The sequence below is a fragment of the Myxine glutinosa genome, chromosome 1, assembly GCF_964187855.1.
Source record: "Myxine glutinosa chromosome 1, kmMyxGlut1.1, whole genome shotgun sequence".
NCBI classification, from domain to species: Eukaryota; Metazoa; Chordata; class Myxini; order Myxiniformes; family Myxinidae; genus Myxine; species Myxine glutinosa.
Window position 1 is genome coordinate 365,969,339 of NC_136261.1, and position 15,980 is coordinate 365,985,318.

The window sequence follows — 15,980 nt, forward strand, 5'->3', positions numbered from 1 at the left end:
TTCCCCTTCTCTCCCCATCTTGTCTACCACACTACTTGTCTACCGCACATCCACCGAACCATTCGCATTTCCACCCTTTCCAGCTTTCGTTGCTGCTTTACGTCCATTACCCATGTCTCGCTCCCATAAATCATAACACTTCTCACACATGCAGCATACACCTTTCCCTTCAGGTTCAACGACACTCCCCTCCTCGTCAGCACGCCAATCAGTTCCCGAAACTTCTTCCATGCACATCTCACTCTAGCAACCGTTGCAGAGTCTGGTCCCCCTTCTCCATTCAGCATGTCTCCGAGTTAGCAAAATGTTTTCACACCTTCCAGCTTCATGCCGTCTCCAAGATCCAACTCAACATTTCCTTCACCTGCAGCTCCCTCTGTGCACACCTTCCACTTGAATGTAGCTGCCACACTGGTTAATGACCCTTTCAGACCACTACATTTCTGATGAACCCACTCGTTTTTCAAATAGATAAATTTCAAGGTAATAAAAGTTTATTGGATGTTATCTCAACCTTTCAAAAAGTTCTCAGAATACCAGAAACTCACATCTAGATATTAAACTTACAGAATTATCAATTAAAGTTCAACGATTTCTTTTCATGAAACTCAAGTCGTTATTTGAAGAGGAATAACAATCCATAGTTTGTGGAAGAGTGGTTGAAGTTCATTTCACATCAATTATGATAAACAAAACCCATTTAATTAATAAACTTTATTAAAATATAAACATTAATCAGTAATCACATCGTTATTCACAAGTACATGATTTTATTTATTTGAACCAAAAATGACTTTCTCTTTGTCCATCTCATGAAACAACCTTTCGTCATGAACAGAACGGACGAACAAAATCAAGAAAATGAGCAAAACCGCACTGAATTACCAACATAGTTATAAACCCCAATAGCGGGTTTAACGGAGTTCATGAAGTTCCCCCTGAAGACATGCACGACCTGTGAGTCCATGAAACACCTCAACTCTCCCAGCTCACAATCCAACAAGAACCCAAACCGTTCAGGATTCTCCGGCACGGTTAGGAGGGTCCGTTCATCGTTGTGACATGCTGAGTATTGGTCATCATATTTCTGTAAACACCAAGACTCACGGTTCTCTCCCAACCAACACTCTTTCCCTCCTCCTTTCCTCCCCATAGAGGTTGAAGAGACTCCTATTCTGCAATAACGACTCAAACTCACATCAACCTCCCAGTAGTGACAGCCCGTGGAGAAGCTCTCGGAGGAAAGAACCTGTGGATAAACGTCAAACCGATCAGGATGTTCCGGGTACTTTTGTTTGGTCCTTGTTCGAGTGGCCGTCTTGAGGTCCTGGGAGATCATGATCCATTTATTTGCGGAGTTTGAGTCCAAACTCGGGGTCCCTCCATCTGTGGACACGAGATATTGTCACAAACTTTGTTGGACATATGAACAGAAACACAAACACACTTGTTCTAGAATATTAAACTCAAATTAAAACCTATGTATAACCTATAAAAAACTAAATACAGGTGTATTTTCACCTCAATCTCTCCTCCGGTGAGAGAATAAACATTGAGAGGGAACATCTTGTGAAGGGTTAGCTCCCCACCACAAATATGTCCACTTCAACATTTTGCTTCTCACCTGCAAGACTCAAAAAACTGACTTGCACCTTTAAAGATTAGAGAGATCCTCATACCGAAAGTGTTTGCATTTTCCTTCAAACTCCATTCATCATTCTTCGTGGACCTGAAAATGTCACCTGGACCCCGCACTCACACACTATGGCGTTTGATCTTTGTCGATTACCGCCCCAAAACTCTGGAACAATCTTCCTCTTCCTGTCCACGATGTCCCTTCATTAGACATTCAAATCTACACTTAAAACGTATGTTTTTATTTTAGGCAGGAGAGGAAGGGGGTTCATATATATGCTGTTGGGTGAATGTGGCGTTCATCACGTTTCTGAGTTAAGTGTGATGCCCATCAGGAAGAAGAAGAAGCCGTACGACCACTTCGTACACTTCCGGAATTGTTTGATTTATTTGTATTCAAATGTCTGGTGCTTGTTTTGTATTTATTTATGCGAATGTCTACTTGCATATAACTGTCATTAATTTTAAAAGGCATAGGCACTATTGAGCGATTTTTTTTTTTTAACTCCAAAAAAACGAAGTTTTTATTTTTCCAATTTTTTTTTTTTTTTCTTTGCCTAAAACACTCCCAGGCACTCACTGATGAACCTCAAAGTTTGACGAAGATCCGTTCAGCCAACTCTGAGAAAAATGGCGACACAGACGGACACAGACACACACACACACACACACACACACACACACACACACACACACACACACACACACACACACACACACACACACCTCTTATATAGTAGATAGAAGATTCTCTTTTTGTGTTACTCACTCTGTATCTCCTTCAGAATGTGCTCGTTGACTTTGATAAGCAAGTCCAGATTTTTTTCTTCTTGATAGACGTCCAGCATTGAGAATGATGCCATACTCACGGATTTAAATTGTGATATCGATTCAAGTCTGGGCAAAAAAAGAAAAAAAAACGACTCAAAAACACGTATGACGTGATTGAAAGAGAAAACGTTTGTAAAATAAGTTTTTTTTTTCCCTTCTCAAATACAAGTTTCCCAAAAAAGTATGGGAGAAAAAAGTAATTGAAAGAATATTTTTGTATTGATGAAGAAATGTTAAATGGGAAATGGACAAAAAGGATGGATGCACTTAGTCCATGTTTATTTTTTCAAGGTCCAATGAGGACCTCACTATCAGGTGCTCTCACTATATGTGACATCACATCATTTGAGGATTTGGTGGGACATTGTTTTTAATTTTATTTTAGGGGGGAGGGGACATGGGGAAGGAGAAAACAATTATATACTGAACAGCAATAGAAACGTCACTTCATAAAATATAATTCCTGAACATTTCCCATAGAAATATCAGTGCATTTCGTTTAGATATCTCGTTATTTACATTAGTCTGTATCTAATTTTTAATCCTAACTACCTACAGTGGTGCACACGTGGATAAAAACAGGTCACCAAAACGCAGGCAAAAAATGACCATGGTACAAAGTCGTGCATGATTCCCATGGAAATCAAAATGCACGTGTGTCTCCTTGTGACTTTCCCTATGAAATGCACCCCAAAAGGTGTGTTCATCATTCGTGTTTCGATGCCAGCGCCATGCCCAGATTTACGAGGATTCAGAGAGACCAGGCTATTGGAAGATTGCATGCTGGACAGACTGCACGAATGGTTGCCAATGCTTTCCATGTCAACGTGAGAACCATCTACAGGTTACAGGAACGATACAAGGCCACCAACAGCACCGATGACCGCCCACGCAGTGGCAGACTGAGGGTAACAACACCACGCCAGGATCGACAAATTGTGCGTCATCACATCTAAGATCGCTTTACCAGGGCTACAGAAACTGCAAGACAAACAGTTGGAACCCACCAGAGACACATTAGTGGTGATACAGTCCGTCGACGTTTGAAGAACAGGGATGTCCGTTGTCACAGGCCGCATCGTGGCCCCATTCTTATGCCTAAGTCACACATAGGCAGATATTTTGGCGACTGCCGGCGATCAAGATTTTTCGGCGACTACTGGCGATTTCGGGCGGTCAAATATGGTCAGGCGGCAGTATGGCGACTGCAGGCGGCCACATTGCGACTGCATTATGACGACGCCCCGAGTGGGATGGCGACTGTTGAAGATCGACGACGACTGCATTGCGGATGCACGGCGGCAGCGTGGCGTCAGTCTGGCGGCTAGATTACGACCGATGGCGGATCGCGGCGACTGCATTGGGGCCGGGTGGCGGTTTACTCCGACGTCCGCAAGACTGCAATAAGACCGCCGGTGATTGGAGACGATTCACACAATTTTTTAATCTTTATTTCTCTATTTTACATTTCACTTTATTCATTTCAATGATGTATGACATGAAGCATAAAGATGTTTGATGTACAATAAGAAAGTTAATAAAGATGTATCATTGTAATGTAATAATCAAACTTTTCTGCAGGGAGAGAGAATGGAAATAAAGTCCAACAAATTATTTCCACTGGTCCCAAGTCCCATAAATAAAGTTTCCAAAGGACCAAAGTCCCAAAAATAAAGTTCCCAAAAGTCCCAAGTCCAAACAATAAAGCCATATCCTTGTCGGCACCACAGGACCTCACTCCACGGAGACCCTCACACCATCCTGTCTTGCCATGGAATCGTGGTATGTCGTAATGCAGTCGCCAGGCAGTCGTATCTCTGTCGCCAGTGGCCGTAACTCGGCCGCCACTAGTCCTATTGCTGTCGTCGTCAGTCTCCCATAGCCGCAGGGGAGACGTGGCAGTTCTTCTGTAGTCGATATGCAGCCGCAACAGTGTCGGCCAGTAGTCGGGAAGATGCCGCAGGAAGGCCGTATGGCATTCGCATCTCTGCCGTGCTAGCTGGTGGGGCGATTGCGGAAGACTATGAGCGACTGGGTTGCGGCCGCTTTACGCTCTTATTACGGATACCGACGACAGCATGGCGGTTCCATCACGACAGCATGGCGGATTTTTTTCGAGTGCGACTGAGCGCGCCGTTTTTAAACATTAAAAAATATATTTGGCCCCTTTGCGGCTCTTGCCGACTGCAGCCGACCTGGGGAGGATAACCACGACTACAGGCGACCGTCCATTACGGTTTCATTACGATTGTCGGCGGGTGGTGGCGATTTTTCCAGTCGCCAGTAGTCGCCGACAAATCCGCCTATGTGTGACTTAGGCTTTACAGCTCGACACTGCCGTGACCGACTACAGTGGGCCACGCAGCATCAAAATTGGCGTTACCAGCAGTGGAGAACCGTTCTTTTCTCAGACGAAAGCCGATACTGTGTTTCCATGGCAGATGGCAGAGTGAGAGCTTGGCATAGACGTGGGGAACGCTACTCAGATGACTGTGTGATGGAAAGAGACTCGTGGGGTGGTCCAAACATGGTATGGGGTGCTATTGCTCTCAATCACAAAGTCGGTCCTATGGTGTTCCAGAATATTGGTCCAGTAAGAGGCAATGGTGTCACAGCTGCTCGCTACATCGATCAAGTCCTCAGACCTCACGTCGTGCCACATTTTGGACGTCACGGAAATCATATCTTCCAGCAGGACAATGCCCGTGCCCACACTGCCAGAGCAACAAGGGACTTCCTGCAACAGAATGGCATCCAAACCATGCACTGGCCTGCGCTCAGCCCCGATTTAAACCCGATAGAGCACTTGTGGGACGAGGTTCAAACAAGACAGAATGACGTTCGACCAAGGCCGACAACTGCAGCTCAACTCAGTCAGGCGTTTCTCAGAGTGTGGGCCCAAGTGACAAATGCCTTCATCAACCGATTAATCCACTCCATGTACAGACGATGTATGGCTGCCATCAACGCTCACGGGGGTCACACAAGATACTGATTTTGACCTCCCTTGTTCTCACCTGGTCTTGTGTTTTTCTTATTCAGAACATTTCACATTATTGTTTGAACTGTGGTGACCATACCTGTAATGTTTCATGTTGACCCTAAATCTAAATTAGTGTTGATCATGACTTGAAAATAAAGACTCCAAAATATTGATTCTGACTGACGTTTCTTTTGCTGTTCAGTGTATGAGAGAAATAATTCAAATATCTAATAATTTTAAAAGAGTGAAAATATGATGGACACCTACCTTTTTTGCAAGAGATCCGTGTAGCCCTGACAAGTGAGAAAACAAAGGGTTAACTCAAAATTTCTGAATCATGTCATGTTTCATTCATTTCATAAAAATAACAATGCAACAAATAAGAAATTGCCGGCAAAGATTAGGGAGGGTGGTGGCGATGCTGGTGGAGGCGAGGGGTTGACGTTGACGCCGGTGGAGACGAGGGGTTCGTGTCGATGCTGGCGTAGACAAACGGGTTGGCGGCAACGCCGGTGTTTACAAACAGGGGTTGGCGGCGATGCCGGTGGAGACAACCAGGGGGTTTGTGGAGGTGAGGGGTTGATGAAGACAAACGTTGGCGGAGATCAGGGGTTGGCGGAGAGATGCTGAGAGAGAGAGGAAAGGGGCGACACCCTGGGGGAATGGAGAGGAGGTGGGATGCTGGACGAGAGAGGACGGAATGCTGGGGGAGAGGGAAGAGGGTGGGACACTGGGGGGAGAGGGAAGAGTGTGGGACGCTGGGGGAGAGGGAAGAGGGTGGGATGCTGGGGGAGAGGGGAGGAGTTGGACACCAGGGGAACCGAGAAGAGAGGGGGCAGGAAGCTGGGGAAGTGGAGAGGAGAGGGGTTGGATGCAGAAGGAGCAGAATCCTCATATGCAGTGACTTCAAGTGTTGCCATGCTAATTGACGGAGTTGGTACCTCTTCAACGAGCCGTGGCATTGCAGCAAAGGACGTCTATGACTCTTTGGGCCTCAATCAATCAGTGAACTATCTGACCCAGATTTCTCCCAATGTCACGTTATACCCTTCTGGACTTCATGCCAAATTTTCTGTCTAATGTCTCCAGTTCCTCTTCTGCCTCAATAGGTTCATCTGATCATGTGCTTGTGAGAGTTAACATCGACCTGGATATTGTCATTTAATTGCTTCACTGCCGTAGAATTCGGCTGAACTCTCAAACCCGTCTCCTCCTTCAAGTGCCTTGTCAAGTCTGTCTCTGGTGTATACAGTCGTGGCCAAAAATATTGGCACCCTTGCACGTTTTTCAAATAAATCACAATTTTCTCTAAAACGAAGTTGAAATTGACGAAGGTATTTGGTCTCCACAATTCTTTATTTCACTGTTAATATTACAGAACCTTTGCTTTTGATTCAGAACTGAATATATCCTTTTACATCAGAAAATAAAAAAAGAAATGGCATTGACAAAATTATGGACACCCGAGACTTAATATTTGGTAGCAAAGCCTTTGGGCAAAATAACTGCAATCAAGGGCTTCCTATAGCCATGAATGAGCTTCCTACACCTCTCTACTGGCAGTTTGACCCACTCTTCTTATGCAAACTGCTACAGTTCTCCCAGAGTTGACGTTCTGCTACAGTTCTCCCTTCTCCCAATTGCTGTTTTCAGATCTCCCCACAGGTGTTCAATGGGATTTAGATCTGGACTCATTGCTGGCCACTTCAGAACAGTCCAGAGTTTGTTCTTGAACCATTCCTGGGTGCTTTTTGAAGTGTGTTTGGGGTCATTGTCCTGCTGCAAGACCCATGACCTACGACAGAGACACAGCTTTCTGACACTGGGTCAAACATTGCGCTCCAAAATGCCTTGGTAATCTCCTGATTTCATGATGCCATGCACACATTCAAGATACCCAGTGCCAGAGGCAGCACAGCAACCCCAAAACATCACTGAACCTCCTCTATGTTTGACTGTAGGGAAGGTGTTCTTACCTTTGAAGGCTTCATTTTGTTTTCTGTAAACATAGAGATGATGTGCTTTACCAACAAGCTCAAATTTGGTCTCATCTGTTCACAGTACATTCTCCCAGAAGGATTTTGGCTTGTTCAGGTGTGTTTTGGCAAACTCCAGTCGGGCTTTCTCATGTCTCTCTCTCTCAGCAGTGGGATCCTCCTGGGTCTCCTACCATAGAAACCCCTTTTATTAAGTTGGCGACGGATGGTGCGAGTTGAAGCTGTCGTACCTTGTGTCTGAAGGTCAGCTTGAATCTGTTTGGCAGTTGATTGAGGTGCTTTCTCCACCATTCGAACAATCCCTCGCAATCTTCGATCAAGTTTTTTCTTGTGGCCACGTCCAAGGAGGTTGGCTACAGCGCCATGGGCCTTAAACTTCCTGATAACATTGCGTACGGTGGTCTCTGGAGATGGAATTGTAGCCTTGAGATTGTCCATGCTTGGCTACAATCTTGTGTCTGACCTCCTCAGACAATTCTCTGGTTTTCTTTCTTTTCTCCATGCTCATTGCGGTACACACAGTGACACAAAACAGCAGAACGACTCCTTTTTTTCTATTCAAACTGGTTGAATGATTGATTTTTATATTGCAGCCACCTGCAACTCTCCACAGGTGAGTCAATGAGTCCTCGTCACACACACAACCAGTCCACCAATACTATTGTCCGGGCCATTTTAGGATTTCTGGGTGGAATAAGTTAAGATTTAGTAATTTTTTCAGCTTTTTTTTGTTTTGTTCCACTGCAAACCAAAGAAATATACATATGTGGATACCAAAAGATTTTTTAATTTCAACAATTTTCTGGAAGAAATGGTGCATTATTTGAGAAAAGTGCAAGGGTGCCAATATTTTTGGCCACGACTGTACTCCCCCTCCATCATTCTCTACAGATACAATGAATGCACTCTCGTACCCAACTGCTCCTGGGCACTGCATCTTTCTCACTTGAGAAGTTGGACAGGTTTCTGGAAGCCTCGGCTCCGATTCGGCAACAGGCATCATTGCATGTGTCCGACAAACCTGCTCTGCTGCTCTTGCTCATCCTTTTTCTGCTCTGTTCACTCAATCATGAACCCGTGCATGCGAAGGAAAAATCAGGCTTAAGCAATTGAAGATCATAGAATTATAACCAGGCTAAGTCACATTTTAGTCATTTCGAGAAAAACGTGAAAAATATTTTGAAAAACGTGAAAATAAAATAAAATGTGACTTAGCCTGGTTAAAATTCTATGGTCTTCAATTGGTTTGCTTCTGTCCGTCTGTCCTTCCACAAGCGTCACTTTATGATCGACGAATAACCTGATTAAAATTGAATGTTATATTTTGAACAAGCATCGGAACATGGATCGGAAAACAAACCTGCTGTTTAGCAGAACTTTGACTCCGAATTTGTCCCTTTCACACATGAGCAGAGGAGTGGGCTTACCCTTTTTAGCGATGACATAAAGGGCACAAGCAATAGTCATGAATAACAATAGGCACGAAATAACGTTTTAAATATGGCGGTGTAATAGCCACGGAGTAAATGGCGGTAAACTTATGAAATTTAATTTTTTTTTTATACGACCTTCACAATCTTTATTTCATTTAAAATTAATTATATACTTGACCACTGTAGAACAAAAATTGCCTTCTTGTCACTTCAAAGAACCTCGCAGTTTTGCAGTACTTGGACATGTTACACAAGGTGGTGTATAAGATTGCTTCAATGGCGCTAAACTTCCGGATTTTTTTATATAACTTTCAAAATCATTACTGCATTTAATTAAATTATATACTAAAACATTGTGTGGGGTAAGGTGTTCCAGGAACTCTCTAGTTCTCTCTGGATCAGTTTCCATATGAATGATAAATTAGCCAACACCACTGCAATACACACTCATTGCAAAAAATGGGTTTTCTTAACTAAAGCCAATTAGCTTGCTTACAATAATTTTCAGCAAGGTCATATTAGCTACCATTGCAGTTAATATGAATCTCCAACTGACTGGTCTCAGATCATCAGTTCGGTTTCAGACCAAGGCCTTCTACCTTGGACATGCTGCTTCGACTCTCCCAACAACGGATGGAAGCCCTCCATCTCCAAAATGAGATCAGGGCCGCCTCTCTGGACATATCTCGAGTAACTGCAACAGTCTGAACCCCCCTCCACCTCCCGCCTTGATCTCCAAACCCTCTGCTTATGGCATCCAATACCACCTCCTCTCAGGAATCACCGACTTTGTCCTCTCCCGTAATCAGCGTGTTGCTCTCAACAGGATCCTCTCATCTCGCCTCCGTGTCAAGGATGGAATGCCCCCAGGCAGTGTCTTGTTCCTCATCTTCAATTATGATCTTTCCAATTCCCTGGAAAATCTAGCTCATCTCTTTGCTGACGATTCTACACTCTGCAATTTATCTTCCTTCAGACAGGCAGGCAGCAGCCTCTTCGATCTCTACAGACCCTGGATCCAGAGCTGATCCAACAATTGAAATGTCTCCCAACCCCGACAAATCCCACATACTCACCCTGTCGCTAAGAAAAGGCCATCTGGCAAAAACCCTTCCATCTACTTCCCAAAAAAAAAATTTAAAAAAATAACCACCTTTAGAGACCATTTTACCCCGCAAAGCGGGGGTTGGCCTTTTTCGGGAACCGTGGTTGTTGTTGTTTTTCGGTCCCCTTTTTGAAGCAATGTTTAACGGCCGGATGCCCTTCCTGACGCCAACCCTTTTTGCCGCCTTTAACGACAAACAGGGAATTACCAGTGAACTGGTACTCAATTAGCCGACCTCGGAAGGATGGCAGGCTGAGTCAACCCCCCTGGCGTTAATTCAGCGATCGACCGGGATTCGAACCCAGGATCCTAGGATCCTAAGCCGGCACCCTAGCCGCTAGCCCAACACCAGGGTTTTCCCAAATAAAGCACTTAAAAGGTTAAGTCAATAAAACATTTGGGCCTCACCATCAGCCATGATCTTCCTTGGGCAAACCATATTTCCAAGATAGCTTACAAAGCCAGCCACCGGCTGGGCATCCATCATGCGAGGTCTTTCCTTGAAGAATCATAACTTGTGACAAACTACAAAGCCTTCATTCGCACCTTGATGGAGTACTGCTCTACCACCTGAGTTACCAGTACTATTCTACCATGTTATAGACATTACAGATACAGTGGTTGACTTACGAGGGTGACATCACGGCTCAATGTGAAGAAGAAGAAGATGATTTCGACTTTTAATCGCAAAATTACCCACATTGGAAATCGTAAAAATACTCGTATCTATTTTGTAGGGTGTCAAGGGATTTTGTAGGGTAGCGTTTGGGTTCCCCTTTAACAAAAAAAGCATTCCACATTTTGTAACATGTTTATAATAACACACACCTGGAGAAAAGAAATGTCCTGCAGCTCCTGCAGTGCTTTTTTCAGAGTGAATTTTGCTTGACAGAGATACACAATCCGATTATTCAGCTTCGCCATGTGCATTGCAAGCAGGGAAAGCTTCTCCTTTTGCCTTTTGTTGACACAACTCTTCACCAGATCCACAGCTTCATCCACAAATTGGTACAACTGTCTTCTCTTCCCCTCCAGCCTGTGCACAGTATCTCTACCTGAATGCTGGGAAAAAATTTTGTTTGACTTCAGTTGAAAATCAAGAATGAAGATTCAGACAAACAGTACAATGTACAATTATGGCTGTTAAGGGTCAAAGGACCAATTCCAGGAGCGAGTTTAGAAGGAAACAATAAAGTGAACGTATACAGTCTAAAGCTTACTGGATGAACAAATCTTACAAACTAGAATAGCACTCGGTGGAGCACACACCTCCGCCAGGCTGAACAGTTTATGTTTTATATCCCACTGATAGCCCGAATCTGGATTCGGACCTGAACCAAAATCTAATCGCTTGTTCTTGTCACCGAACCAACTCATCCACCTAGTTCAGTTATAACTCGTTCATAATTTTTTTTAAATATCATGTTATATATTGCTTTTCGCCCGATCTCTCAAGGGTGAAGAATCACTTAAGAATTAAATAATTCTCGTATCAGAAGCCATATTAGGATCTTTTCCAAAATCGAATCGATTCTGCCTTGGAACACACTCAAACGGTCCACCAAGTTTGGTCCAAACCCGTCCATAACTTTTTAAAATATCATGTTATATATTCCTTTTCACCCGATCTCAATGGTGAGGAATCACTTAAGAATTAAATAATTCTCGTATCAGAAGCCTTATTCAGATCTTTACCAAAATCTAATCATTTCGTCCATGTCACATACGCTACCTCTCTGCCAAATTTTGTCCGAATCTGTCGACAACTTTTTGAGATATCTTGTTCACAAACAGACAAACAGGGGTGAAAACATAACATCCATCTTTCAAGAACCCAAAACGGGTGGAATGAACAGAACGTTGAATGAAGTATCTGAACTGTTAAGGGAAGGAAGGAGAAGCTGAGGTTTCAGGTGTCATAGCCTCAGCGAAAGGAAAAATATTTTCCTGTGATTTGCTCCGACAACAACAAACAACAACATGCATTTTAAGGCCATTTTCCCTGCTAGAGCGGGGGTTAGCCTTGCGGTCCCCATGACAATCTTCTCCACTTTGCCCTATTTTCTGCATCTCTCCTTGTTAACCCCCTTGCCCGCATTTCTTCTTCCACCATCTTTAGCCAAGTCTTTCTCAGTCTTCCCCGTCTTCTACTTCCTTCTCCATTCATTTCCATCACTCTTCTCAACCAGTCACTTTCATTCCTCAACACATGACCAAACCATCTCAACCTGTTCCTCTTCACAGCATCAATCACAGGCTCTATTCCCATCATCTTTCGCAATTCATCATTTGTCTTCCTCTCTCTCAACGATACTCCGCACATCCACCGAACCATTCGCATTTCCACCCTTTCCAGCCTTCGTTGCTGCTCTACGTTCATTACCCATGTCTTGTTCCAATAAATCATAACACTTCTCACACATGCAGCATACACCTTTCCCTTCAGCTTCATCAGCACGCCACTCAGTTCCCGAAACTTCTTCCATGCACATCTCACTCTAGCAACCGTTGCCGAGTCTGATCCACCTTCTCCATTCAGCATGTCTCCGAGGTAGCAAAATGTTTTCACACCTTCCAGCTTCACGCCGTCTCCAAGATCCAACTCAACATTTCCTCCATCTGCAGCTCCCTCTGTGCACACCTTACATTTGAATGTAGCTGCCACACTGGTTAATGACCCTCTCAGACCACGACATTTTTGATGAACCCACTCAGCACACATTGTACATTGAATGGAGTTCACTCCGACACCCTTCCTGCACACAGCACATGGCCACTTCCCAGTTCTTTCCACCTCACCACATGCTTTACCACTTGCCATCACCTTCGCCTTTCCGATATTCACCTTCAGACCTTTTGCCTCCATACATTCCTTCCACTTGTTCATCTTTTCCTTCAGTCCATCCATACTTTCCACAATCAACACCAGATCATCTGCATACAACAACTCCCATGGTAAACCCTCCTTTACGTTCTGAGCCAGCACCTCCATCACAGCTACAAATAGTAGTGGACTTAGTACCGACCCCTGATGCACTCCCACCTTCACGTCAAACTCACCACTGTTCCCGTCCTTCGTCCTTACAGCTGTGCGCGCTCTTTTGTACATTGCCATCACTACTCTGATCAACCATTCCTCCACTCCTAACTTACTCAATGCCCATGTCAATACTTCGCGTGGAACCCTATCGAATGCTTTCTCCAGATCAACAAACCCAAGAAACAACTTCTTCCTCTTCTCCATGTACTTCTCCTGCAACTGCCTCACAATGAAAAGCACGTCTGTCGTTCCTCTTCCTGGCATAAATCCAAACTGCATTTCGTCGATCTTCACTTTCTTCCTTATCCTCCTCTCCAACACCCTTTCCAATACCTTCATTCCATGCTCCAATAACTTTATCGCTCGGTACGAGCCACACTCCAGAGGGTCACCTTTCCCCTTGTATAGAGGGACGAGGGTACTCAGTTCCCAATCCACTGGAATGCGGCCTTCTTTCACCACCAGATTACAGATCTCTGTCATTCTCTTCACACCCCAACTTCCTGCTGCCTTCAACATATCTCCCACAACTCCCGTCGGCCCTCCCGCTTTTCTACCCTTCATTGCTTTTATCGCTTCCTCAACTTCCTTCTCAGTTATCTTCTCTGCCGGTCCTAAAACTGGGTTACTCTCTATGTTGCCATCCCATTCGATGGATTCGATTTGATTTGCTCCGACGATGGATTATAATGACCCGAAACATCAAATTTTCCTTCCTTCCCATGGCGATTATCATTCTTACATCAACGTTCTGATGACTCTATTCAATGGCCTACCTGGCAGCTGATGCACAACGACAGTTGGTCATATCCTTTTCCAAGTAAAAAAAGAAAAATTCCTTGCAATTAAAAGCCATTACTCGGCGTTTCCCACCTGTGTTTGCTTGAACTCCTGCTGCAACTCCTGGAGCTCGGATGCAAGGTCCTGCACCGAGGTTAATACTTGAGGAGACTTTTCAGACATCACGCCCTGCACAGAATGAGGAAGCACCAGGAATTAAATGAGACCATCTTAGGTGAAACCGAATTAATAATTGGTGAAACCATAGAAAATTATTTCAAATGTATTTGTGAGAAAGAGTCGTGAACATAGTGGAAATTTATTGTTTCAAAGTTGAAAAGAACATATATATATTTTTTTAGAGCTGCACTAGACTAGACAAAGATAATAGCCATGCTTGATCACAGTGACAAGTTGACGATTCAGGGTGGAAGAAGAATACTCCTTGGAGGTTCAATGCGATAATACGGAGGTGGGGGGGGGGGTGGGGGGGGGGGGGCGTGCGGGTGGAAGGGAAGGGAAGGAGAAGAAAAAGATTCTGGAACCCCCAATGCGAATGCTCCAATCACCAGTGCATCAGTATCTTCGTGAAGAGACTGCAGTACAGGTTCCAATTGGCAAGTGGAATTCTTACATGATTACATCGTCATGAGAAATAACACCCAATCGTAACGAAGACAATGTTAATGTCTATAAATAAGTAAGAAAAAAATATTTGGAGGATCATGATTGGGATAGGATGGGTCCAGGAAAATATGATTATGGGACTTCGACCTTCTCTGCAAAGACGAGACGTTGTCGTTTCGCATGAGCAGGGTTCATCTGCATCATATTGGATTGCATCCATTACTCTATGCGATAGCTCAACCATCGCATTATGGCTTCATCATGGAAAGCTAAAACGAAGAGATCACTTGCAGTGAAACTGAAAACCATTGTGGAAATTAAGGCCAAAAGGAAAAGCAGAGGAGACAACACAGCAGATTGGGGACTCACGTGGGGTAACATTATTGTGGTTGGAAGCGTGTGGCGTCGCAAAGCTAAGATGCTAGTAGTTGTCTGAAGATGCACATATGCTCAGGACCTTAAATGGGATTCGAACCCCCATGCACAATGATGTTGATGAAGAGGTACACATAGTGCAGGTGTGCGCAGTGAAGGATTTCCAAGGACAGTTGTACATGGTTCGGGGGTCTGTATGGATGGTGTAATAAAAATAAAACCCTGCTGTAGTGAACACTCAGAGGATCGTAAATTAGGATTGCCTTGCAACCCGTGGCGGCGTAATATAAACAATGGTTTTATTTTCCTCACTGAATGGAAGCACAATCCACTTCATCAAATATATATACCTTATATTTATGATGTATGATTGTAGGATGCACCCCAGTATCTGCTTGCAGTCTGCAAACATGCCCGACTAGAGCATCTATGAAAGTGACCTTGGTTTGCATGAGAATCTTGAGCAAAATAAATGATCTATTTTGATAAGGTCAGGGAAGCAACCGCTCAGGGAAGTAGTTTGGACTTAGGAGCGTTAAATTTAAGTTAAATAAATAAATCTTTATTGTCCCATATTCAGGAAAATTAAATTAAAGTGGTGCCCTGAACCATCTTACACTCTCCGTGTCAGGATTGCTGGCCTTACTTTCTGTCTCACTCAAACTATCGCGACCGGGCCAGCGTTAATCTCTCTTACTTGCAAACAAACATCAAACACTTTTCATCAAACACTTTTCTGACTCATTTTCACTCCTCACCTTTACATTCTTTCTTTTATTTCTCTTTATGCAGTTATTGTCCCCCGTCGCACCGCGGAGCGAAAGGGGGACTATGGTTTTCCCCTCCATCCGTGTGTGCGTCCGTCTGTCCGTGCATACGTGTGTCCGTGCGTGCGTAAGCGAAGGACCGAATTCAAATTTGGTGTGTGGGTGCAACCCACGTCAAAATCCAAGATGGCCACCGCCATGTATGTCTGACGCCATGTATGTCTGAACCTTGTGAGCGGAATATCTTGAAAAATAAGCGAAGTACTAACTTCTAAACTGGTGTGTGGGTGTATCTAGGCATAAGGAAGAACGCTATTGAAAATTGGGTCGCCACGTCAAAATCCAAGATGGCCACCGTCATGTATGTCTGAACCTTGTGAGCGGAATATCTTGAAAAATAAGCGAAG

General features: G+C 44.1%; 1 protein-coding gene across 17 annotated transcripts in view; it reads right to left on the reverse strand.

The window, feature by feature from the left end:
• Positions 1–472: 472 nt before the first annotated feature.
• The window catches only part of LOC137416224 (uncharacterized), a 178,136-nt gene continuing 162,628 nt past the window's right edge, over positions 473–15,980 (reverse strand). For all 17 annotated transcript variants that reach the window (XM_068101752.2, XM_078770042.1, XM_078770039.1 and 14 more), the window contains 5 exons: positions 13,898–13,993; positions 10,813–11,046; positions 5,717–5,742; positions 2,405–2,532; positions 473–1,386 (listed from right to left, as the gene is read on the reverse strand). In XM_068101752.2, coding sequence (XP_067957853.2) covers positions 854–1,386; positions 2,405–2,532; positions 5,717–5,742; positions 10,813–11,046; positions 13,898–13,993 — 1,017 coding nt within the window. In that variant the 3' untranslated portion in view covers positions 473–853. The remainder of the gene's footprint in view (positions 1,387–2,404; positions 2,533–5,716; positions 5,743–10,812; positions 11,047–13,897; positions 13,994–15,980) is intronic.